At 58.7% G+C, this 23,174-nt stretch overlaps 6 protein-coding genes across 6 annotated transcripts; 3 read left to right on the forward strand and 3 right to left on the reverse strand.

Moving 5' to 3' along the window:
* Positions 1-667: 667 nt before the first annotated feature.
* Positions 668-3,763, forward strand: mcl1 (uncharacterized protein; the record flags this gene model as incomplete). The annotated part of the gene is made up of 3 exons (XM_060600519.1): positions 668-750; positions 823-1,089; positions 1,150-3,763. The coding sequence occupies 3 exons, from the start codon at positions 668-670 to the stop codon at positions 3,761-3,763; spliced, it is 2,964 nt and encodes a 987-aa protein (XP_060457105.1).
* A 3,161-nt stretch (positions 3,764-6,924) lies between these two features.
* CcaverHIS019_0406610 (uncharacterized protein) lies at positions 6,925-9,045 on the forward strand (the record flags this gene model as incomplete). The annotated part of the gene is made up of 6 exons (XM_060600520.1): positions 6,925-6,990; positions 7,050-7,562; positions 7,597-7,861; positions 7,909-8,343; positions 8,374-8,573; positions 8,692-9,045. The coding sequence occupies 6 exons, from the start codon at positions 6,925-6,927 to the stop codon at positions 9,043-9,045; spliced, it is 1,833 nt and encodes a 610-aa protein (XP_060457106.1).
* Positions 9,046-9,368: 323 nt separating this feature from the next.
* CcaverHIS019_0406620 (uncharacterized protein) lies at positions 9,369-11,868 on the reverse strand (the record flags this gene model as incomplete). The annotated part of the gene is made up of 3 exons (XM_060600521.1): positions 9,369-9,529; positions 9,564-10,546; positions 10,598-11,868. 3 exons carry the CDS (start codon positions 11,866-11,868, stop codon positions 9,369-9,371), a joined length of 2,415 nt encoding a protein of 804 aa, XP_060457107.1.
* A 3,250-nt stretch (positions 11,869-15,118) lies between these two features.
* Positions 15,119-19,603, reverse strand: PDS5 (uncharacterized protein; the record flags this gene model as incomplete). The annotated part of the gene is made up of 13 exons (XM_060600523.1): positions 15,119-15,241; positions 15,333-15,590; positions 15,645-15,875; positions 15,936-16,289; positions 16,326-16,557; positions 16,619-17,579; positions 17,617-17,686; positions 17,722-18,093; positions 18,130-18,278; positions 18,315-18,922; positions 18,957-19,325; positions 19,368-19,474; positions 19,508-19,603. 13 exons carry the CDS (start codon positions 19,601-19,603, stop codon positions 15,119-15,121), a joined length of 3,930 nt encoding a protein of 1,309 aa, XP_060457108.1.
* A 463-nt stretch (positions 19,604-20,066) lies between these two features.
* On the forward strand, positions 20,067-20,962 carry CcaverHIS019_0406640 (uncharacterized protein; the record flags this gene model as incomplete). The annotated part of the gene is made up of 2 exons (XM_060600524.1): positions 20,067-20,522; positions 20,600-20,962. The coding sequence occupies 2 exons, from the start codon at positions 20,067-20,069 to the stop codon at positions 20,960-20,962; spliced, it is 819 nt and encodes a 272-aa protein (XP_060457109.1).
* Positions 20,963-21,160: 198 nt separating this feature from the next.
* ERV29 (uncharacterized protein) lies at positions 21,161-22,547 on the reverse strand (the record flags this gene model as incomplete). The annotated part of the gene is made up of 4 exons (XM_060600525.1): positions 21,161-21,169; positions 21,227-21,805; positions 21,991-22,158; positions 22,362-22,547. The coding sequence occupies 4 exons, from the start codon at positions 22,545-22,547 to the stop codon at positions 21,161-21,163; spliced, it is 942 nt and encodes a 313-aa protein (XP_060457110.1).
* Positions 22,548-23,174: the final 627 nt, after the last annotated feature.

The following is a 23,174-nucleotide window of genomic DNA, read 5'->3' on the forward strand; positions in this document are numbered from 1 at the left end:
GAGGAAGAAGCAGTGGCAGGAGAGTTGGAGCGCACGAACGGGTGTGCAAGCTCACGTAACGAGACGGCACGTTGGGGCCTCTGCGGTTCGTCACTTTCACGACACGCCGAAGGGCTGTCATCTGACAGCTACACAAAGTCGATCCGACAGCCGGCCGGCGAGCGTCGTCCAAGCGTCTCCCGGAAACGTAGAGCACGTGCGTTTGGCCCGGCTCATGCACGCCGCCGTGACTACGCTGCGGCCAATGTGACTTGTCAATGTTGTATGCATGTAGTCGATACCTCAAACTCCTCCGTCTGGGCGCCGGAGCGTTCTCGAGACGTACATGTCCAACTGCAGAGACAATGAACAGGGAGAGCAGAGATGTCAACGATCTCGGTCCATGAAGCGCATCTGTCGGGCCCTCGGCATTAACTTGCTCACAGTACACATGCTCGCGAATAGACGTAACCAGGTCATGCAATTTAGCGAACACGGTATCGGCAACTCTCAACATCATCAGACAGCACCCAGAAGCAGCTCCTGACGGCCTGACGGTTGACGAAGAGCATTAGCAATTTCAGGAACGGTTCATTACATTCCAATTCTAATGGACGCACCCTGACGGCACCAAAAACAACATGACATGAGACGCGACGCGTCCAAAGTCAACATCACATTCTCCACCATGGACGCCAGCCCCGACGCCGTCCACTCGGCACCAACACACCTCGAGGGAATCACGCGTGTGTGTTTCAGTCCAGATGGCAAGTGAGTTGCGCCTTTGTGGGCCCCGCGGCACTCCAACCCGCTGCAGACTCCCGACCACCCAGCTAACGTCAGGACAATCTACACCGCGGGCGCGGACTGCCTCGTGCGCATCCACGATGCCGCTGCGCCCGACGCTGAGCCCGGTTTCCATGACGAGCACGCCGAGCCCGTGTCCAGTATCACGGCAAGTACGGACCTGTTGATCACGGCGTGTCTCGATGCAGTGGCGCGTGCTTTCCGTGGTAAGGAGCTCGATGGGTATATTATGCGTGCGAGCGGTGTTCCCCTCCGATGGGTTCAGGTCGACGCTAAGGGAGAACGTGTGGCGGTGTGCAGCGAGTGAGTACTCGTCAGAGCTTCCTCAGGCCGCTCGCTTTCCGCCTCGTTGGCTGATCCCAGCGAAAACCTCGTCTACGTCGTCGACGTCAACGACCGCACCAACGTGCAAAAGATCCCGACCAACGACTCGCCAGTCCGCTCTGCCGCCTGGGACCCCACCGGGCAATACCTTGTTCTCGCGGGTTGCGACGGCAAGCTGAAGGTGTACGACACGAGCGAGAAGTCACCGTTCAACAAGCGCAACCTCGAAGGCATGATCAAGTCGTCGCAGCCAGACGCGCAGACCCAGTGCTACGTCGCGTGGCACCCGAGCGGCGACTGCTTTGCCGTTCCAACCCGCACGCACGAAATTGCACTCATCGCCCGCGACACGTGGAGCAAGCTGGGTTCGTTCCATGCCGACGGACATCGCGAGGTCGTTGGCGAGCTCGCGTGGTCTCCGAACGGCAAGTACCTAGCGTCGGCGGCGGGCTCCGAGCTCCTGATCTGGGCGACGGAGGGACACCACGTCGTCGCTCGCTGTAGCACCGAGGCTGAGGTGACGGGTCTCGCATGGGCACCAAACGCCAACATGATCGCGTTCACGACGAGCAACGGTTGGTTCAACCGCTGGACGGAGCCGGTACCTGCGGATTTTGCGTCGCCATTCCTCTCGGACGCGGAGCTCGCGAAGAAGGCGGACAAGATGCTTGACGACGACTTGTTTGGCGAGGACGAGGGGATCGACCTCGACGAGGTTGGAGAGGAGCTCGGCGACGAGGTGGGTGATGACTGGATCGTCGACGACGATGGCGCGTTTGCCGAGGACGACGGAGAGGCCACGCGCGGCGGGCGCACCCAGGTCGTCAACGTCACCAAGGCCCAGCCGTCATTCGTACCCGGCGCGACCGAATGGCGTGCCAAGAAGCGGTATCTCGCGTTCAACATGGTCGGCGTTGTCGACGCCACAGACCAGGAAACACACAATGTCGTCAACGTCGAATTCCACGATAAGAGCGCGCGACGCGGATACCATTTCTCGGACCACTCGCAGTACACCATGGCGAGCCTGGGAGAGCAGGGCATTGCGTACGCTGCTCCGGCAGGCGAGAACAATGTCCTGAGTGTCGTGCACTATCGGCCCTACGACTCGTGGGGGAGCACCGCGGATTGGAGCATGTCGCTCTTGGCCGGCGAAGACGCCCTGAGCATCGCTGTTGGCGGACCCGAACAGGGCCTCGGCACCGTCGTCGTGGCGACGAGCAAAGGTCTAGTACGCTTCTTCACGGCGTCGGGCGTGCAGCGGTACGTCTGGCGCCTGGGCGAGGATGTGATCACACTAGTTGCGGGGCGCGACGCCCTCCTCGTCATCCACCGCGAGGGTGGGACGAGTCTCGATGGCTGCCAGAGCCTGCGATACACGCTGATGGACCTCGAGACCTTCGACTTGGTGCAGGAAGGCCGTGTCCCCCTCCCGCGCGACGAGACGCTGGCTTGGGCGGGCTTCTCCTCCGCTGGTGTTCCTGTGATCTACGACAGCACTGGCGTACTTAGCGCTCTCGACCGCTTCCGCCGCCCAAACCAGGCGCGGTGGGTACCTCTCTTCGACGGCGTGGTTGCAAAGGGTGCCAAGCGCGAGGCCTACTGGCCTGTCGGGGTGAGCGAGGAACCCGGCGTCCTCCACGCCATCATCCTCAAGGGTGTGGAGCGTGAGCCCTTTTTCCCGCGTCCCCTCCTGCAAGATCTCAATCTCCAAATGCCCCTCCTCACGACGGACACCGCGCACGGTGCGCTGGAGGAGAAAGCCGCGCGCGCCGCCATCCTCCTCTCAGCGGAGGGGAGCGAAGATGGCCGCATCCAGATCGACAAGGACCTTCTCCAGCTCATGCAGGGCGCTTGCAAGGCTGACGCGCTCGCACGTGCCCTCGACCTCGCCCGACTCGTGCACGCTACGAGCTCACTAGATGCGGCCCGCCGCATCGCTGACTACTACCACTTCCCGGGACTGGTGGAGCGCATCGGGCACATCAAGTCCGAGAAGGGCCTCGAGCGGGTGAGCTGGGTCGACGCCGAGCCGCAGCAGGAATACGTTACCCGGGCCAAGGCCGGTCGCGGCCCAACAAGGGACTTTGAGGACTTTGCACCGGCCCGTAAGCGCACCTTCCGAGGCCGCGAGCCGCCTAGCAGCAGGGCTACGCCAAGCGCGCGCCGCGCCGAAACCCCCGCCGCGTCTAGGCAGACTGTCGTGCCCGAGACACCTGCACCTGATGACGAGATGGACTTTGACTCTACAGCGGGAAAAACATTCGACGAAAGCATGCCTCTCGTCGCGTCACCAAAACGCAAGCGTTCCGAGGATGACCAGCCCGGTGCCAAGAACCCATTCGCGAAGCGCGCAGGTAACCCGTTTGCCAAGGCTGCCGTCGCTCGCCCGCTCGACTCGATCAAGAGCACGTCCTTCTTCGATCGTGTGGATGACATCGAGGCCAAGGGCCCTGTTTCTGTGAAGAAGGGAAAGAAGGCGCGGAAGGAGGAGAAGGGGCCGAAGCAGACAACGCTATTTGGCATGCGGCACCCTGTGGCAAAGGACAGCTATGCGTCCATCACAGAAGACGAGGAGGAGGTGGAGCGCGACCCACTCGAGGAGGCGGTCGTGCAAGACTCCGTCGAGTTTGAGGAGACACTCATGGACTGATTGTATGCATATCTTGGGCTCGGATGCTGGCATCTAGTGAGGCTGGCTGCAACAAGCATAACGGAAGGGTGAGGAGCAGAGGCTATGACTAATTCATTAAACGGGAGGTTTGGCGTGAGTCCCGCCGATTCGCTAAGGTTGGCACAAACCTACTACAGTAGTACAGTAGCTGCCAAGACACGGTACCTGCCTTCCAACTGACCTGGGCACAAACCTACAAGTAGCTGCCAAGAAATGGTACCCGCCTTCCAACTGACCTCATATCAGCTGCCTCAGCGCCTCCCAGCTGCCTATTTAACAGCTGCACGGCTTCGTCGTCCGACTTTCTTCCCCCATCTCATATCCTCTCGCAGATGTTCGCCCTCGTCCTAGTGGCCGCCTTGGTGGCCGCCACATCCATCACAACCGAGGCCGGTCCAACCATCACAGCCGTGCCACCTCCAACCTTCACATACACTCCCTCTGTCCCAACGACTCCGCCCCGAGTCGTACCCCAAGACCTCGTGAATCGAGCGGACGACCCCTGCTACGATGTGTGCTTCGGGATCGCATTCGTCATGTCCCAGTACTGCAAGGGGGATACCTCCAAGGATATCAGCTCCCAGCTGCAAGGCAATATGTGCTGGAGGGCATGCCAGGTGAGTTTCCTCTCCTCTCTCCCTCCCACACCTCACTCGCCCGCTCTTCCCTTCAAACCGTCCATTTCCTCCTCATCCCATTTCTCCTCACATCCCCCGATCTGCTCCGCACCATCTCCTTTCTCCTCCCCAATACCGCTCCCCTCACTCGCAGTCCTCCCACCTCCCTCTTACCCTCCAGCTTCTCCCCACTATCCCTCCGATCTCCCTTCTAACACCAGTTCCGCGGCGAGATCGACTCTTGCCTGTCGTGCGCGCGGTCCAACAACCTCCCAAAACTCGCGGCTAGTATGGAAAGAGACGCCGCGCTTCTCAACTCAGTCTGTGCCAGCCCCCAGCACACACACGTATGTTCCCTCCAGTGCGAAGATGCCGAGAGATACGCGACAAGAGTCCGAAACTGCCACTATTTAGTTCCGCATTGCGACGCATCGCTGTGCTCCGGAACGACCGTGTCGGCCGCCTTTTTCAATTGCGGGAGCTGCCTCAACACGGCTCGCTATCCTCTCAATATGCATTCGGCCCTGGACAAGGAGTACTCCACGTGGACTAGCAAGTGCAAAACGTACGCCTCCCGAGTGAGCCAGTGGTCGTCCCGCAGCGTCGCCCTTGCAATGAGTTCTTCGAGGTCAATCTCGTCCGAGTCCAGTGCTAGCGCTTCCTCTCGGAGTGCGGCTTCCGCTTCCTCTGCGAGTGCGGCTTCCGCACTGACTCGGAACGCCGCGCAGACGGACGCGCCGGGAGGCTTGCTGGCTGCGGCGGCGTTGGTCGGGGCGCTCGCGTTGTAGATTGCTTGCAGCCGGTGAATTGGCTTGACGGCAAGCTTAGTCAGGGACATTTATGGATGCCTCGACAAATTGAGCCTGTTAACCTTGATGTCAAGTGGTTACGTGGGACAGGGAACAGGCAACAGTATGCTCTCGAGCTGACGTCTCAAGGAAAATTGGTTGTTGAAAGTGTGCGGCATCACTTTCTCCCGTCCTGCGGAGCTTCATCAGCGTATCCCTCTTAGCTCAGTGGTAGAGCGCGTCACTCGTATCCAGCCGACTCTAACGAGTCCAGCCGTGAATGATGAGGTCAGTCGTTCAAGTCGGCTAGGGGGAAGCAGAACATAACTCAATCTTTTGCTCTTTATTCGGGAAGTCAGAAATCGCTCATCAGTGTTCGGAAGTTGGACAGAGAGAGCGAGCTGTAGCCTCGCAAACCTATCAGAGTTTGTAGTGATTGTCGCACTCAGCCTCCTCTTCTCCCATCACTCGTGCAGTGTTCTCCAAGCACCACAGACACTCCTTTTCAACCTTCCCCTCTGCTCGCGGTTGGCGTCTTGGAGTCGTAATGTAAACCTTAACTTGTCCTACGTGAAAAGCAAGCGCGATGTAGGTACAGTTCCGTCGGTACAGAGACTGCAGTGCGTATTGGTATCCATGCGATGGGTTCAGGGTCCAGTTACCGACGCACGCTCGTGGTTCGTGGCCCACCCCTCCAGCGTCGGCAAAACAACGCGTGCTTGAGGGCCGTAGACCTCATGACAGCCTTCAATGAAGGCCTTTTGAGGACGACTCACAGGACGTGCTCGGCAGCCAGCTGCGGGACCTTTCTCCCTTCTGCCGGAAAGACCGCAACCTCATCGAGCCCTGCCTCTCCTGCGCACGTGCGATCCACCACCCCAAACTCACAGCCGGTATGGAAGGTAACATAGCCAGGTTGAACTGGTAGCTTGCTTGCGTGATGTGAAATCTGGTGGAGACGTTGCTCGGTTGCTAGCATGTGTTACAGTACATGCATATCCTTAAGCTTATCAGAGCTTATTTGCCGACACAGGTTCTCTCCGACGGTCCGATTCACCAAATGCACGTGCATATGACGAATGTCTAGACACACCATTCACTCTCTCACACCCCTCGTCTTCGTCACCTCCCACACCTCCCCTCCCAGCCATCAGGTCATGCCAGATCGGAACATATTTCGGCACGTATGCGCCCCGTTCCAGTCCATCTCTGAGATACGCCCGCGATCTGAGTTCGGGTGAAATCGACCGCACCGTGACGCCTGCGCCCTGGCCATGCGCCAACGTCGAGATGCACAGAGGCGCTCTTCACATCCCACCTGGTTGGGAACTCATGTCGCGATCATCAGCAATGCGGCCCAGCCATGTGTTCAAGATGTTCCCTTCGAGCCCACGTTCCCGAGATCCTTTCTTCCCCCTTCTCATCATCAGACGCGTCATGTCCGCCTGTCGGGCGATTTATATCAGCAGGAACGGCAAGTTGGGTTATCTCAAGCCGAGTCTGACACTCGACACTCGACCCCCACTCCGACGCCCACGCCGGCGCCCTCGGTTGATGCTCCCCCTTGGCCGACGTCACACACATGCCAGTTCCACTCCTCTTCACACGTCCGCACGCTCATAGATTGTCACAAATGACGAGGGGCGAGTACGCACTATAGGCCTACTGAAGGCCTACTAAAGACCTCCTGAAGGTGTACAAGCACTAAACTAACCTCGTCGCCCACTCATTCACAATGTCCGACCAGATTCACCTTGCAGAGTACATCGTCGAGCGGCTCAAGCAGGCTGGCGTCAAGTCTGTGAGTAGCCCTCGGCTTCCACCCACCCAACCCCCTCACGGCCCTCTCTCAAACTGCAGATCTTCGGCGTCCCAGGCGACTACAACCTCGAGCTTCTCGACTACTTCGAATCCGACCCCACTCTCCAATGGGTTGGCAACGCCAACGAGCTCAACGCAGCCTACGCGGCCGACGGCTACGCCCGCACCAACCACGGCCTAGGGGTCCTGGTAACGACGTTTGGGGTCGGCGAACTCTCGGCCCTAAACGGCATCGCAGGTTGTCTTGCCGAACGCATTCCCGTTCTCCACATCGTCGGCGCTCCCAGTACAGCTATGCAGAAGGAGCACGTGCTCCTGCACCACACGCTCAATACCGAGAGCTCGTTCGACACGTTCAGCAAAATGAGCGCACCCCTGTCTTGCGCTACGGCTCTGCTGTCGCAAGTTACGCCCGAGGCCGATACGAGTTATAGTGACGCCTTTGACAAGGCGCTCGCGGAATGTCTTACACAGTGTCGGCCGGCTTATGTCGAGCTCCCGATGGACACCGTGCGGAGCATGGTGTCTTCCGAGGGCCTCGAGAAGCCTCTCGTACGTCTCCGTCCTGAATATCCTGACCCCCCAGCCACAGCCATCCTCCGCCCCGCCATTCGGTGAGAACGCCCCCCTCAACCCCGGGAGCACACCGACCAACCAGCTCTTCCAGAGCACTGACGACCACTTTGATGCGCCCCCCGAGCTCGTGACCTCGCACGTCGTTGACGTCATTACGAAAAAGTACGCGGCCGCCAAGCGCCCGACCGTCCTAGTCGACGCCTGCGCGGCCCGCTTCGGCGTTGGCGACCTCGTCCGTGAGCTGGTCGAGTCGTGCGGGCTTCGCTTCTTCACCAGTGAGCTAACCCTCCTCACCTGCTCTTCGCTTCGCTCGCTGACCCAGCCCCAATGGGCAAGGGAATCCTGGACGAGCGCCACCCGCTCTTCGGCGGCTGTTACGCTGGTTCAAACTCCCTCGCTACCGTCAAGGATGAGATCGAAGCCTCCGACTTTGTGCTGTACGTCGGTGCCCTCAAGTCCGACTTCAACTCTGGCTCCTTCACCATCGGCATTCCGACGGAACACGCCGTCCGCCTACACTCCTTCACGACGAATGTGGGATTTGCGGCCTACCCAACGACCGATATTCGGCACGTGCTCCCACTCCTCCTGCCCGCATTCAAGAAAGTCAAGAGTCGGCCGGCGAAGCACGACTCTCTAGAGGAGAAGATCAAGGCTGGCAACGTCATGGCTTTCAAGAAGATGCCGGATAACGAGGACGGCAAGATCGTCCATGCGTGGCTGTGGCAGCGCATGGCGGCTTGGTTCAAGGACGACGGTGGGTTTCTAAAGAAGGGAGCTGATTTAGACGTCATTATCACAGAGACGGGGACTAGCTCGTTCGGACTGCTTCCCATTCCCCTGCCTAGTCGGTGCACTTACGTCACCCAGGTGCTATGGGGGAGTATTGGATGGAGCGTGGGCGCGGCGCTGGGGTGCGCCCTGGCTGCGGACGAGCAGGGTGGGCGCCGGACGGTGCTGTTTGTCGGCGACGGGTCTTTCCAGCTTGTAAGTGGGTGGGTGGGAGGGGAAGGAAAGGGAAGGGAAGGGAAGGGAAGGGGAGGGGAGGGGAGGGGAGGGGAGGGGAGGGGAGGGAAGGGAACATGCGGCGTTACGCTCACATCAGACCGTCCAGGAAGTCGGGACGATCGTGCGCCGGGGCGTGCCGGCGTACATCTTCGTTCTCAACAATGACGGGTACGAGATCGAGCGCCTGATCCACGGCCCGAACGCTGGATACAACGAGATCCAGATGTACAACCTGCAGATGTGCCTTCCCTTCCTTGGGGGGAAGAAGCCGGCCGTTCCTTACGAGAGCTTCAAGGTCAGCACGCAGGGCGAGCTGCATGCGCTGCTCCAGGACCGGGCGTTCGGCGTGGCTGACAAGGTCCGGCTCATTGAACTCGTCATGCCCCGCGGCGATGCGCCAGCCGGACTCATCAAGCAGGCGCAGCTTACGGCCAAGGCGAATGCCAAGTAAAGCGTTTGCCCAAGATGTACGTCCATAGTTAGTACGACCGAATGTGACCCCGATGGAATGAACCAGGTAACGCACGTGACAACAAGGAAACTGTCGCGGTCGCTGGCAAGATGCATGGTCGACATAAACACACGCCACCGGGGCGTCTAGGAACTACAGTGCACTAAAGAGTCTTCGTATAATGGAGCTAAAATGGAGCAGGTGACACACAGGCGAAGCCTGCAAAGCAGGACAGGATGCGATTGAAGCCGAGAAAAATGATGAGGGTATGGATGGGCGTAGCGCTCGTAATATAGTCGTATCGGTTGGGGTAGGCTGGTTCGCTATGCACAACACCCGTAGCGGCCCTTGGGCTTGCGTGCGTCCTTCTTGGTCGTGTCCGTGAGCATGACGCTGTCTTTTCTACGCAGGGTGCGCTCGCGCTCAATCTTGTCCTTGCGCGTAACGAGGACGGTTGCGATCGAACGGCAGAGGAGCTCGATGCCTGTTGTTAGTTCGTTCATATCTCATGAACTCACCCTCGCCGGTAAGGGAGGACACCTCGCCGAGGCGCACGCCCTCGACTTCGACGCCCCACTGTGGCGGCTTCTCCTCGTCCTCGTCGCGTGAGTCTGTGGGGTACAGGCGCGAGTCGCAGCCGAGGCTGCCACTGCGCGGACGGTGCGAGCCCGCGCCCTTGCCGTTCCGGTCGTTCTTTTGCGAGCGGACGACAGCGCCAAACTCTTCCAGTGCGTTGGCTGCGCCCGGGCCCTCTCCTCGGCCCCATCCTCGGCTCCACTCTTCGCCCCGCTTCGCGTCACCAAGCATTGGCGAGCTCTCGACCCGAACGCGCAGCGGCGTGAGGGAGCCACGCGAGTTGGTCGGGCGTGGAGGCAGGTCATTGGCCTCGGCAAGAAGCTCAAGATTGGCGAGTGCCTCACTTGTGGTCGGGGAGCGAGATAAGCCTAAGACACCGGAGAAGCCTGAGATCGAGAAACGGTTCGACGTCTGGCGAACGCGCGACGTCGAGTTGGCAGTGGACGCGACCGCTGTCTCAGCAGTGGTACCAGATATCGGTTCGCACGGCGGTGCGGGCGAGTGGAAGGACACGCGCTTCCGGCGAGGTGGGAGAGACGGTCTGCTCGACGGTGACGTGACGGTCGATGCGCTGACGCTCGAGCCAGACCCGGATGACGTAACGTCAGGCGGGAAGTGAACAGTCGGCGCTGGCGTAGGCGACACGAGGGCAGGCCCCGAAGGCGTCGAGACGCCGGACGGGGACGGGTCCCAGTCAGCAAAGTCGCTGGCGGCGGCCATCAGCGATGCCAGGCCGTGCATCGAGTGCGGGCGGGCGCGCGGAGGCGAGATCCCAGAGCTAGACTCTGTCCTGGCCCGAGTAGAGGTGCTTCTAAAGAGGCGGCTCGAGGTGGGTGGCGACAGAGAGTTGTTATCGAGCAAGAGCTCGGACTCGGGGGGCGCGGGCTTGAGCCAGGTTCGAATCGTGCGGCGTGCCTCGCCTAGGCTGTGGAGTGTCAGTGTATGCTTATCATTACGCATTGGCGTCCCAACTTACGTAACCACACGCTGGTCGTCAAGGTCGGTCTTTGCACCGACCACGTAGATGATCATGTCCTTGGACGCCTTGCTGTTGAGCTCGTCGAGCCATGACCGCACGTCCATGAAGCTGTCGCGGTCGGTTGTGTCGTAAACGAGAATGCAGACGTGTGCCCCACGGTAGTAGATCGGGGCCATGGAGCGGAAGCGCTCTTGGCCGGCGGTGTCCCAAATCTGCAGTTTGACAGGCACGCCGTGGTGGACAAGCTTGCGCTTGTATAGCGAACCTTCCAGAGAAGCTGGTGCCGGGATCGCAGAGTACGACCCGGTGGTGAGGCGGAGAATGAGCGACGTCTTGCCCACGCCCTGCGATCCGAGGAGCACTACCTTGGCCTCGAGCCCCTCTGGTCCGCCGAAGTCAAGGTCGGCGTCAAAGTCGGACGCGGAGCCAGGAAACGTGCGGGCTGGCAGTGTGGCAGAGGTGGCCGACTCGGGGCCCATTCTGCGCATCCGAGAACCGTTAGGGTACTCTGTTGCCAGTGTAGAGTACCGCACAAGCGTTGTGCCACCGAGTCCTGGACCTGGGGTGGAACGCAACCGCGCGCGGGAGTCGGCACTGTGGCTCTCGACCATGCGGACAGAAGACGGCCCTGGTGCGGGCGCCGCAAACGTGGACCTTCGTGACTTTGCGCGTGCGCGTTCGTCCTGGGAGCGGTTGCGGCCTGTGAGCGATAAGCGGTCGAGAGTAGGAAGCGTGTCGGACCGCGCAATCCCTCGTTGCTTTGTTGGCGATTTCGTCGGCGAGAGCTTGGAAGGCGATTGGGACAGTTCCGATAAGACTCCAAACTCTGAGCGGCGGCGTCGGGCGCTGGGGACGGCGGACGGCTGGCTGCTGCTACTGCTGGCGTTTGTGCTAGGAGATGTGCCGGTGGAAGGTGGGGAGTATTCGTCTGGGGACAGCAAAGCCTGCTCCAAGTGATAACTGCGTGCCGATGACGGCACATGGTCTGCAGGTGGAGCGAGAGCGACCATCTGCACTGGGAAGGCGATGGGGTTGCGTGGCGGCGATGGGTCTGGTGTGGGCGGCAAGCTTGGCTTTTGCATCTCCGGGTCGAGCCGGGCAGGTACGCAAGGAAGCTGTTGGGACGGTGGGTGGTGATCTTGCCCTTGAGCGTAGACGGGGAAGGGAGGGGTGGTGGTGGTGCGGCTCACGCCGTTCAATGGACCAGGAGAGTTGAATCCGTCTGGCTCGAACGAGGGCGGCAGGACTGGAGGCGTAACCACCATCATGGCGGGCTGGGGAGAGGGGTGGGCCAGACGACGGCCCGGAGTGAGTGTGAGATAGTTGCGAGTTGCAAGACTTGAACAATGGAGTGGAGGGTGGAGAGAAAGGTTTTAGTTGCGACACGAGGCGCGATCTGAGCGCGCGGACGCGTTGGTTGTCGGGCGCACAAAGGTCTGAGCGCTTGGGGTAACTACCGGCGGAGTTTCAGCCTTCCAACGACCTGTGCGTGCGCTCCTCGGGTGTTCGCCAGACGTGACGCAGGGTCGTCGAAACAATGGTGATGCGACGAGGTCGCGAGATGTAGATGCGGCACACCCTACTGGTCGTGCGTGCCGGAGAGCGTCGGAGTGGCGGTGCGGGTTCCTGTGTTCCGGGTGAGGGCGCTAGAGATAGAATTGTGTGCTGAGGGATGGACAAGGAAGCCTGGGGCGCGTGTATTGAACGTGTTGCACGAGATGGGAAAGGAGTGGGGGACAAGAAGAGCTTGACCTGTTCCAACCTGGCTGGGTGGCGTCAACACAGGATGCTTGAGCGGTTAGGAAGGCCAAAGAAATCCCTTTTGAGGAAACACCAAAGGACGGCCTGACAGGATCTCGGCGACAGGTAGCTTCCCTGACACAACCTCAACACCACGGCGCGGGGCACCGGATGCAATAATGATCGCGCCGAGGCAAAGAGATGGAAGCAACGTGCGCGATTATCGCAGCAGTGGTGACGCTTTTGGGATGAGGGGGCCAAGGCGGTAAACTGTCACGGGGTACTCACTGGGTTGAGTTGCGTGATGGGCGGTAGGGATGCGTGGGCTGGTTGGTTGGTTGGTTGGTTGGTTGGTTGGCTGGGTGGGAGCCGGATTAATCAGGAGGAAGAAATTCTCCCTGGCGGACAGGAGGAAAAGTGGGTGAACGACGGTGCGCTCGGCGAGTGCACTCGTAGTGGTGACGAGCAATGTGTATGTCGTGATGAGGGTGGGAAGATGCGGAGGTGTTTGGCAAGGTCCGAGCGAGATGCGGAGGTGTGTGCCGCAAGGAACCGAGGAACGGGAGGATGATGTCCGAGGGAATCTAGTCCACGGCTGTTGGTAGGTTGTGTTGGTGTATGTGAGAATGGGGAGAGAAGGTTACGAGTGGGTTTGTCGAGGTAGAGGAGGAGGCTGACGAAGAGTGATGGGGATGGGGTAAGATGTGCAGGGGTGGCTGGAGGAGAGGGGTGATTGTTGAGGATGATTGTGTGGCGTGCTGGGTGATTGTTTTGTGATTTGTGATCACGGCCTGCGTGGTGTGTGATTGTGGAATGGGAGAGTGTGAGAGTGGGAGAATGAGAGAATGAGAGAGTAGTGTATATGATGATGATGATGATGATGATGTCGACGAGTGATCGAGTGATGTCAAGAAGTGATCAACTTGTGTGTTAGAGTTGCGGTGTTGAGGTTGAATGTGAAGCTCATTGTCATGGTGACTGACACAACAAGGGGAGGGATGGGGATAGTAGACATCGACAGACAGGTACCTACTTGCTACCCAAAGTACACTAGGATGATTTGTTTTGATTATCAGATTCAAATCCATCTGATTGTCAGTTACTACGCAGTTACAAGGTTAAGGCACAAGTGCCTCGGTTCCTACCCTTTCCAACCTGTAACATCCTGCAGGGTCGTGTTCTGTTATTCAGGGACGCGGCGTCGACAACAACAACGCCGCACTTGGTGCCTTCATCGAGCCGCCCCTGCTCACCTACCACCACCTCATCCTCTCTCTGTCTCCTCTTCATCCGCAATCTGTCAAGCACAAGCCAAGCAGTAAAGCGGAAACATAGAATGATGCACAATCGGCAGTCAGCAGGGAACACATGTCAGAGTAAGATTCAATTCACCTAGCGATCAGGTGAGACCTCGGGCATCACGTGTAGTTTGGTGTCATTGTGGAATGGGAACGTCGCAGAGGTGAAGGTGACGGCGCAGGAGGTGACGTTGTGGGCGGTGCGATAGTGCCACATAGTGCCAGACGCTGGCACGCTCAAGAAAGTGTCGGTATGCGTCGTGAAACGGTATCCAGCGCAGTGCACTACAGGTAGCGCATGACATGCATCCTCACTGCTCGCAGCCGAACAGCCGAGGAGAGTGAGTTTGGCAGTTAGACCATGACGACTCTATGTGCTTGGGAGACGATGCCAATAGAGTCTTGTGGATCGCCCAGAAGCCAGACGATTTCATCTCGTGAATTGCGACAATTGACATCTGACATATTCCCTGCGATCCCCACCACACTAGATTATAATACATTTGATAAATTGATGAAATGCCAAGAGTGCCCCAAGGAGCGCGCACGGAGTGTAGGAGTGGAGCGAGGAGTGGACGAGTGATGTGGTGGCGGTCCGAGCTGATCGTCAGTCTCCAAGACCCGTTCCGCCACCCCATCTCCGCGCTGCTCTTTAGCTTTTGAGCAGTCGGCGGTGGCGGCGGCACTGAACCTGTACCAGGGGAACGTGGCGGATGGCGGAGAATCCGGGCGTGAAACTCTTTGGATGCTGGACACTTGCATTCCGCGAGCTTGCCGCCTACCCCTTTCTTTGCCTTGGGCCTCGCGATATTTAGCTGGCGGTACCTCGGGATAACTTGAGATCCCACTCACTCTCACTATTTCCCCGATCTTCGCATTCGACCATGGTTGCCTGCCACTAAATATTTTATTGCTGACTTTTCTCTCTCTTTTTCATCTCTCTTGCACTCTCCTTGATCTCCTTGGGTCGCAGGGCGTCCTGGATCCAAGTCCAAGTCAGTGAACAGCACAGCTTGTCCATAAGTAGTACGCCATGGGCCAAGAGATGCACGAGTTTCCCCCTTGTGACCCCTGACATTTACCCCTGGATATCTTCCCTCCTCCCCCCCTCACCCACTCTCCCCCTTTCCCCCTCCTGATCACCCAAACTCGCGTTGATTCTTTCAACTGTAAGGTTTCTTTTGCCCATCCGATTGACATCATGGCTCATGTGATCCAAATGTCGTCATCCAAATGAAGATCGTCGGCTTCCCTAGTCAATGGTAAGTGGTGGCCAAAATCCAAATCCAGAAATGCGCAGTCCATTCCTCATGACCTGGCACCTGGAAACGAGAAACGAGCAACGAACAACGAGCAACACGACCAGAAAGCAGCTTGCATCAGTGCATCGCCGTATGCAACAAAAAACCAAATTGCTACATGATATCTGTATCTCCAACATCTAGCTTCCAAACCCCTTCAGAATGCCGCCAAGTCACCCTTACCCATCGCTCAACTCGGTCAGGTCGCTTTCAGACTGTGTAACGCTCCGCTGCGCAGCCTTCTTCTTCTTAGGCGCAGAAGCCCGCTTAGCCTTGCGCGTGACGGCCTTCTGAGCCTTAGTCTGCAATGTCAATATTCCGCCCTCTGCCCTGGACATGGGAGCGGGAGAGGACAGCATTCCCCGCCCAAGCCACATTACACAGCAAACTCACTTTAGCCGACCGCCGCCCGCCCCGCCCCACCACCGCCTCAGCGCCGTTGGCCTCTTCCTCCTCCGTCTCCGCCTCACTTGCTGTCGCCATGTCCACGTCACCCTCATCATCCTCTGTCGTCTCTTCGTCACTCGTCTCGTCATCGCCATCGTCGTCATCCCGCCGTGACGAGCGCCGGCGCTTCCTGGGCGACTTGGTGCTTGCCCGCCGGCGCTTCCGCGGCTCTTTGACAGGGCTCGTCCCTGCTGCTGCTCGTCGCTATTTTCGGTCAGCCTTATGCCAGGTTGGTCACGCAGCGTGTGATCTACTCACCGTCTGCCCAGTCACGTGTGTCCTGCGACCAAACGATTTCGCCCACACCTGCACATCTTCGCTTAAGAACGTGTGCCGCGCCATTTTTTGCTGGACGTCGACGGAGGGCAGGTTTGCAAAGATGTCGTTCGGCATCCTCACCTTGCCGGGATACATGGTCAGGTTCCATTGCCCGGCGTGCGCGCGGTTGCGGATGATCATCTGCGCGAGCTCCGACAGCATGTACAGGTGCTGCGAGGTCAGTCACAGATCGACTAGCCCGTGTCCCGTGTCGGCCCTGGTAACACTCACATAGGTCGCCGATGTGTGCCTCTCGTCATCATCGTCCACCAATGGCCTGTCGCTCAGGAGGAGACTGACTTTCTCCGCGTCCATCTGCTCGCCGACCACACAGACCGTCTTGAGCTTGCCCACGACCGTAAACAGGAGCGTCACGTTCTGACTCGTCGCGACGCACTCGACGTAGAGCTCGATGAACTTTGCAATGTCCTTGAGCTCGTTCAAGCTCGACCAGCCCAGGTCAGGGTGCTGAGTCAGGAGGTGCAAAAGTCGCGCGACGGGGACCTCAATACGGTCCTTCATGTCGTCTGGATCATCACGGAGTTTCCGCGCGTTGTTGACACAAGCCCGGATGATCGTTCTAGCCTGCCGTCAGCTCCAGCTCTTGGCATCGTCACTCACCAAAAGGATGTTCTCCATCTCAGGGTCCTGAGCTGCGAACGCCGGTAACGCGTTCCACCTGGGAAGAAGGCGCTGGGACGGAACAACGGCAAACAGCTTCTTGAGGAAGAGATTACGTACAGTGAAGTTGACGTCCTGCAAGATGAAGCTGACATTGACGAACGACTCAGACATGGCTTTGTCGTACAATCTCACGTTGGCAAGCTTGAGGATCGAGCAGGCCGCGCGTAGCCTAAGGTGACAGCGAGTCATAGCACTGTCATGGTGAGCGGATTGTGATCCTCTTGACTCACCCCTCGTTCGTCTCGTCCGTGACGCGGCCGTCGTTTTTCATCAAGTCGTTGAGAAGCGCGAGGACAGGTCTAACGTGATCGAGCGCATCTGGGAGCTTGCACCACGGCAAAGAATTGTGGGTGAGAACCTTGATACCGTAGAGCTTGGCGCGGTCGCGCACCGGAAGTTGGTCCTCATCGGCCCACTTGTCATCTTCCGTCTCATCCTCTGAAGGTCTCAACATGACGTCCCCCAGGATGTTCTGGATGATGTCGTCGCCGTGGCTCCGGAACGCGACCGAGGCGGAGAGGGCGAGCTCCGCCAACGACGACAGAGTGGGCAGGATGATCTCCTCGTCGCCGGTCCGGAGCTGGTCCCACAGCGAGTCGACCAATCGCTGGGAAGCGTTACCATCACTGCACACAGAGATAAACCGCGACGCGAACTTGGCTTGCCGAGGCGTGCCGGAGAGGGACAGAGTCATGGCTCGCTCGATAACTCTCTTGTCCGAAGGCCCGCTCTCGGGGTTCCACTTGGTCACCACCGCCAAGGCTTGGACAGCGACTTCAACCAAAGTATTGTTCCGCCTGTCGTTGATGATAATCTTCAGCTCATCGATGTGGTCCTTGTACATGGGTGCGCATTCCTTTGCAACAAAAGTCAGGAAGCGGGCACTCAACGCGCCTACGCGCTCAGCGTTTGGTCCTTCTGGTTTCTGCAGGCGTCTGATCAGGCAGGGAATGCTGGACTGGTTGATGATCACCCACGCGGCGTGGTCTACCACCACGGAGAGTACGTCGAGGAGGTTTGAGTACGACTGTTCGACTCGACGCAGGAACTCGTTCCGCGATTTGATGATGGTGCGAAGATTCGACTGCGGGTCCGCCATTGTTCGGAGCAGCTTGTATAGCTTCTTGTCGTTGGCCTCGGCGAACGCCTCGAGATCTTTCCTTGCCTTCTCGTGGTCGTTGAACAACATGCCTGTCGTCAGTTAGTCGTCCAGAACTTGAAAGCTCACGAGAAATCGCCTCCACGATGTAGGAAAGACGGGTCTTGACACTCTTGTCCACACTCTCGTCTGTACCACCCTGATGTCAGCTATTCCAACCAGATCGAAACTCACGTTAAACTCATCACACGCGTCTGCAAACGCAGAATATGGGGATGAGCCCTTGGCATATCCCTTAAGGCCTGTCAGACGCTCCAAACCTGCGAGGGCGCTCTCATCTAGGTGCGCGGCGACGAGGAGGAAGCGGTCCACCCAGACTTGCTCGTCGTCAGGCTTGGATGGTAGAGGAAGAATGACGTTCTTGAACGCCGCGTTGACCTGTGAGCGGAGGTCGACTGTCACGTCCTTGCGGAAGATTGCATGCAGCATTTCTTGTGGGATCCAACCAAAGTGCCGAATAGCATCCTCTTCGGTCGACTCGATGGCCTCGTACGCGAGGCCCCAGAGCTTGGCAAGGGAGTTGATTGCCTCGTTGCGAACAAGAGGCTGAAACGGTTAGCCCAGTACCAATGACAACCTCACCTTCTTGTCGCTCACACGCCCGCCGACAGCATGCAGGAGCTGGTCGCTGACATGGTGGAGGGCTGTCTCGTAGCTCAGCGACCCGAGTACCTTGCAGATCGCTGCACGGACACGCTCGTCTGAATCCTGAACGCGCTCGACTAAGTCGGCTGATGTATCAGCGGTGCCCAAGCAAGGTCACTTACCCTCTACTTCGCCCCGCAGGTCAGGCTGGTTCGCGATGATCTTGCCCGTCGCCTGAACCCACGCCAGTCGTACCGCCAGCGCCTTGTCGACCTTTCGACCGAGCCAAGCGCGCCACGTTGCCGGGTAAGCCTTGGCGATTAAGACGACAAAGCTCTCGACTCCCTTGCCGATGATGGGCCGCTCGCCGAACATTGTGCCGAGGGTCTCGGTGGACAGCTGCCGCAACGGCACCTCCTCGACGGCGCGCAAGTTCTCCTCGAGTACGGGTATGACATTGACAAGGAGACTGGGAGCATTGCGGAACATGGTGAGGACGAGCTCGTGCGATTCTTTGAGGGTCTGCAGATCTGTTGGTGATGGGTCGCGGCCGTGGGTCATTTGGATATCGGAGAAGTGCGCGAGCACGGCGGGCGGAAGAACCTTGACGCCCATCCGGTTGCACACGTCGGCGATAAGCTGGAAGGACGGCGTATCTGGTTTGGAGCCGTACGTCTCAAACTGCTTGATGATGACGTCCATCACACCGGACGGCGCGCGCTCTGCCTCAAGCAATAGCTCGACGAGGATGCTAACAAGGTTGCGCAACAAAGACTTGTTCATATCCGCACTGGCGTCAGTTTTTGACGAACGGGGGAGCTCACCGAGCAATCTCGCAGAAGCCTTCAAAGTACCGGGCTATCAAGTCGTCGGCTGAGGGAAGGTCGACGATGATGACAACCGACTTGATCTGCGCCAGGGACTCAATGAGATGGCAGTACTCGGTGTAGTACGGCGCGTCGGTGATGCGTGTCCCCTGTGTTGCCTGTGTCTGTGTTTGCGTTTGCTGTGTCGCCTGGCTGTCATACTTCTTGATTGGTGCTTTCGACCCGTGGCCCTTGAGACCGCTGACGATCTGCGCGATGAAGAACTGGAAGATGTCACGCAGCTGGTCGGCAGTGTACGGCGCGTCGGGGGCGTACAGTCGCAGCAGCTCGGCGAGGCAGCACGCCGCAAATGCCTTGACACCGCGGCTGGAGTCAGCAATCACCTTCCCTTCACTCCGCTGGACGAACTCTTTGTGGAATACGATGACGCGCTGCACCAGCTGGACGCGTACACTATCCAGCGACTTGACGTCAATCTGCTCCTGGTCAAGCTTGACTAGTTCTTGGAACAGATTCTGGGGTCAGCCAGAGCCGCGGGGAAGGCGTACCTTGAGACGACGGAGAAGTGCGTCAGCCCCGCCACCCTTGCCGGTCTGGACGAGCTTCTCGCGGAATGCGAGCTTCTGCTTGACCGCGCGCGGCATGGTTGTGCGCGAACTAGGGATGGAGTATGGTTGGGGAAGTTGGTGGCGGTGGGAGTGATTTGGATGAATGGATGGAGGAAGGAGGGTTGACTTGCAATGTGATCTTGTAACGAGGAATGATGGTAGCGCCCCTTCAGCTGAGGCCAGGTGACTGGATGTCTTCCCACAATACAGTGAGAGATTTGCTTCCGTGTCAACTCAGGACGCGTCTGACGCGTCACAAATCAATCGCCACTATTACCTATTATCATTACACTTTCAGCCTCCGTCCTTATACCTCTATTATGGCCTTAGTAATGAGACGCTCGGACCGCGTTCAACATGAATGTTTCGCCCCTGGCTCTATCATGTCTCCCAACATCTCATTATTCTGCCATATCCCCATTCACACCATCGACTCGTATTATTAAACCATCCATCCACCTGTTGCCCATCTGTCGTCACCATTCCCGACCCAGACGACATGCTGTCCCTCTCCTCTCCGTACCCTTCAATACCGCGCTCCTCGTCCCCACTCAACCCCCTCCGCTCATCATCTCCGCCTCACCCACTCTCGTCCCCCACGCCCTCGGCCCACAATCCCCTCCCGTTGACATTCATGTCGCCTTCTCACGCCGGGTCGTCACCGCGTCCCTTGTCGGCGAGATATACGCGCGGCTCGACTACGCGCGGCTCACCACGGCCCACTGCGCCAAAGCCGTCGCGCGAATTAATTCTGCCTGACCTCTTCACAGAGAGCGGCAACACTCCCACCCAGGGCGCAATGTGGTGTAACCGGCTGGCGCGGCGGATGGCCGACCGCGAGCGCAAGAAGCAGCGGCGCGAGGACGCGCTCACGCGCTTCCGCGGGATGACGGACCACGAGGAGCCCGAGGACGAAGACGAGCGCGAGCGCCAGGCGCAGGCTGACGACGAGGAGGTGAGTGGCGCAACGCTGGTTAAAGAGCGCACCCTCCACTCTCAGCTCTTGCGACAAGGAGATCCAGCTGACATCAGATCTTCCGCCGCCTGATGGTTCTCCAGCGCCGCCGGGAACAGCACGCAGCGCTCGTGTCGCACGAGACCGAGACGGGAGGGAGTGACCCCGCACTCCCTGACATCTGGGAGGAGGAGGTAGACGCGCTCGCACGCGAGGAGCGCGCCCTGTACCAGCACCTGAACGCGAGCTTCGCCGACGACGACGAGTGGGCGCGTGAAGCAGCTGCTGCAGAAGAGGCGGAGGCGTCTGCTGAGGCCGCGGAGCTTGCGTGGGCGGAGCAGGCGGAGCGTCAAGCCCGTGGGCCCGATGAGTTTGACGAGGCCGATTGGGCGGCAATCGCTGCGCTGCAGGACGAGGCCGAGCCTATGGACATTGAATAAAGCAATCCCTCTAATGGCGTGTGTGACACCACATTTTGTAACTAGATGTCATTGTTGTATATGTGCTGCTGTGCATGGTGGAAAGAGTGATGTAACCATAAGAGTCTGATGAGCATCGATAGCGGCGTTTCAGTATATGCATTTCGCAGTCCAGTTCTATCAGACGTGTCGGAGCGGCGTAGGCCAGGATCGACTGGCTCAGTAGACCTGGAGTCAGTATCATAGCTCGGACGGCTGACCCGCACTTCGTGCGCCTTAACTCACCTTCTTCTTCTCGTCGACCGAGATGCCGCCAGGGCCCATATTGACGAGGAGGAGCAGACCACCGACGATTGAGAGCGTCTGGAAGAAGTCGTACTTGAGGAAGTCACGCTGGGGGTGGGCGGGGTGGACGGACCACCACTTGTTAACCAGCACGTTGAACACGCTGAGGAGGAGGACGAGGAACGAAGCGCTCCACTTGGCCTTAAATCCAACAGCAACCATGATGCACGCGCCCAGCCCGATGATGCTGACGAACACGCGTCCGATGCTCCAGTTGCCCTGGAAGATGAAACCGACGAAGAGGAAGATGAGGAGGACACGGCCAGCCAGCTGGACGTACTTGCGGCGGTCGGTCTCGGAGATCGAGGGCAGGCCGGCAAAGATCTTCTTCTTGGTCGCGAGGCTGTCAGAGAGGACCATGAGGAGGCCGCCAATGACCGAGAGGTTGCGGAGGAAGAAGGAGACGTCGAAGAGGAGGCCGTAGCCGATTCCTTGGAGGATAACGACGAAGAGAAGGGCCGCGACCGAGTACTCTGGGAAGCGGCGAGCGATGACGCCAATCGAACCGGCAAGCATGGCCTGGGATTAGCGAACGTGGGTGCGAGCAATAAAACTCGGCAGGAAAAAGTGGGCCAGAGGGTGAAACAGGTGCGAGGAGGCTGCGTCTCCGATCACAACGCGACTCAAATCAGGCCCGCGATCGCTCCTCGCGTCCGCAACGAGGCGGTGACAACCGCGCCTCGTACCCACTGACAGCGACTCACGATAACGTTGATCAGAAGGAACATGTGGCTGAGGCCCCAGGGAATGCCCCTCTGATGCTCAATGTACCACTTCTGGTCGCTCCACTGGGCCAGGATGCGGATAGCATCCTCAAGGAAAGTCGCGACAATGAGGAAGCGCGCGATGGCGGGCACCCATGGGCGGATAGGCTGGCGTTAGCGAGTTCGTCGCTAATGATGTGCGCCCTCGCGCTGCGCGAGACTCTGGGGACAGGCATTATTGAGGGGTAAAGGCTTGAGACAAGGATTGTGCAATCCCCTAACAACAAGAGGCATAATGGCCCGTTGCCACCTCACTCGCTCTCATCCCCTGTGCGTGTCTCGTCGCGTTCACTGCTTTCAGCAGTACGCACCTGTGAGTAAATCTCAATCGCATCTTCGATTTGGCTTGACACTTCCTGGATTTTGGCGATGACCTCGTTGTCCGATCTCGTGGGCCGCGACGTGGAGATTGGGTCAGGGCTGTATCCCGCATTGTAGGAAGGGGCCGCGTACGCAGGCTGCCCGCGGTTCGGGTTGAGGTGGATCCGCTGGGACATGGTGGTGAGTAGATGAGTTGGAAGAGAAAAGATCGCCGCGACGTGGAGATTGGGTGGAGGTGGAGGGCGAGGGCCGAACAGGGACGGGCGACTGGGGGATTCGGGTTGGGAGTTATGCCTCAAGAAAAAGGATGGGAAATGTGCTCAAGTTGACAGCTTGACAGTCTGATTGTAAGAGGTAAAGGCTGACGTCGATACAAAGAGGAAGGGAGGAGGGGAGGAGGGGAGGAGTAACGATGTTGGATCTGAGGAGGTGCTCGTCGGTGTTGTTCCCCTTGTCACCATGTCGCGCTGGAAGCCTCAAAACCGAGAACGCACGGGAGTAAACCCTGTTTTCCTTTCCCCCACGTGGCATGACGTCTGTTGAGAACCCTCGATCAACCAGATCCTCCCCAGTTTTCTCCACTTGTCACCTCAGACATATGACCTCGCTTGTATGCATATCTCTAGTGGCAGATCCAGGCTCAGTTCAGCGTAGCCGATTCCGACAATGGAGTCCTAAGTTGTTCCAAGTGGACATGGTGATTGGCACTGATGTATGCAGTTGCAGACATGACATAGGCCAGACATCAGCATAAGTGTCCTATCAGACTGCATAGGCCAGGCATAGACGCGGATATAGACGAC

Source organism: Cutaneotrichosporon cavernicola (genome assembly GCF_030864355.1).
Source record: "Cutaneotrichosporon cavernicola HIS019 DNA, chromosome: 4".
NCBI lineage: Eukaryota > Fungi > Basidiomycota > Tremellomycetes > Trichosporonales > Trichosporonaceae > Cutaneotrichosporon > Cutaneotrichosporon cavernicola.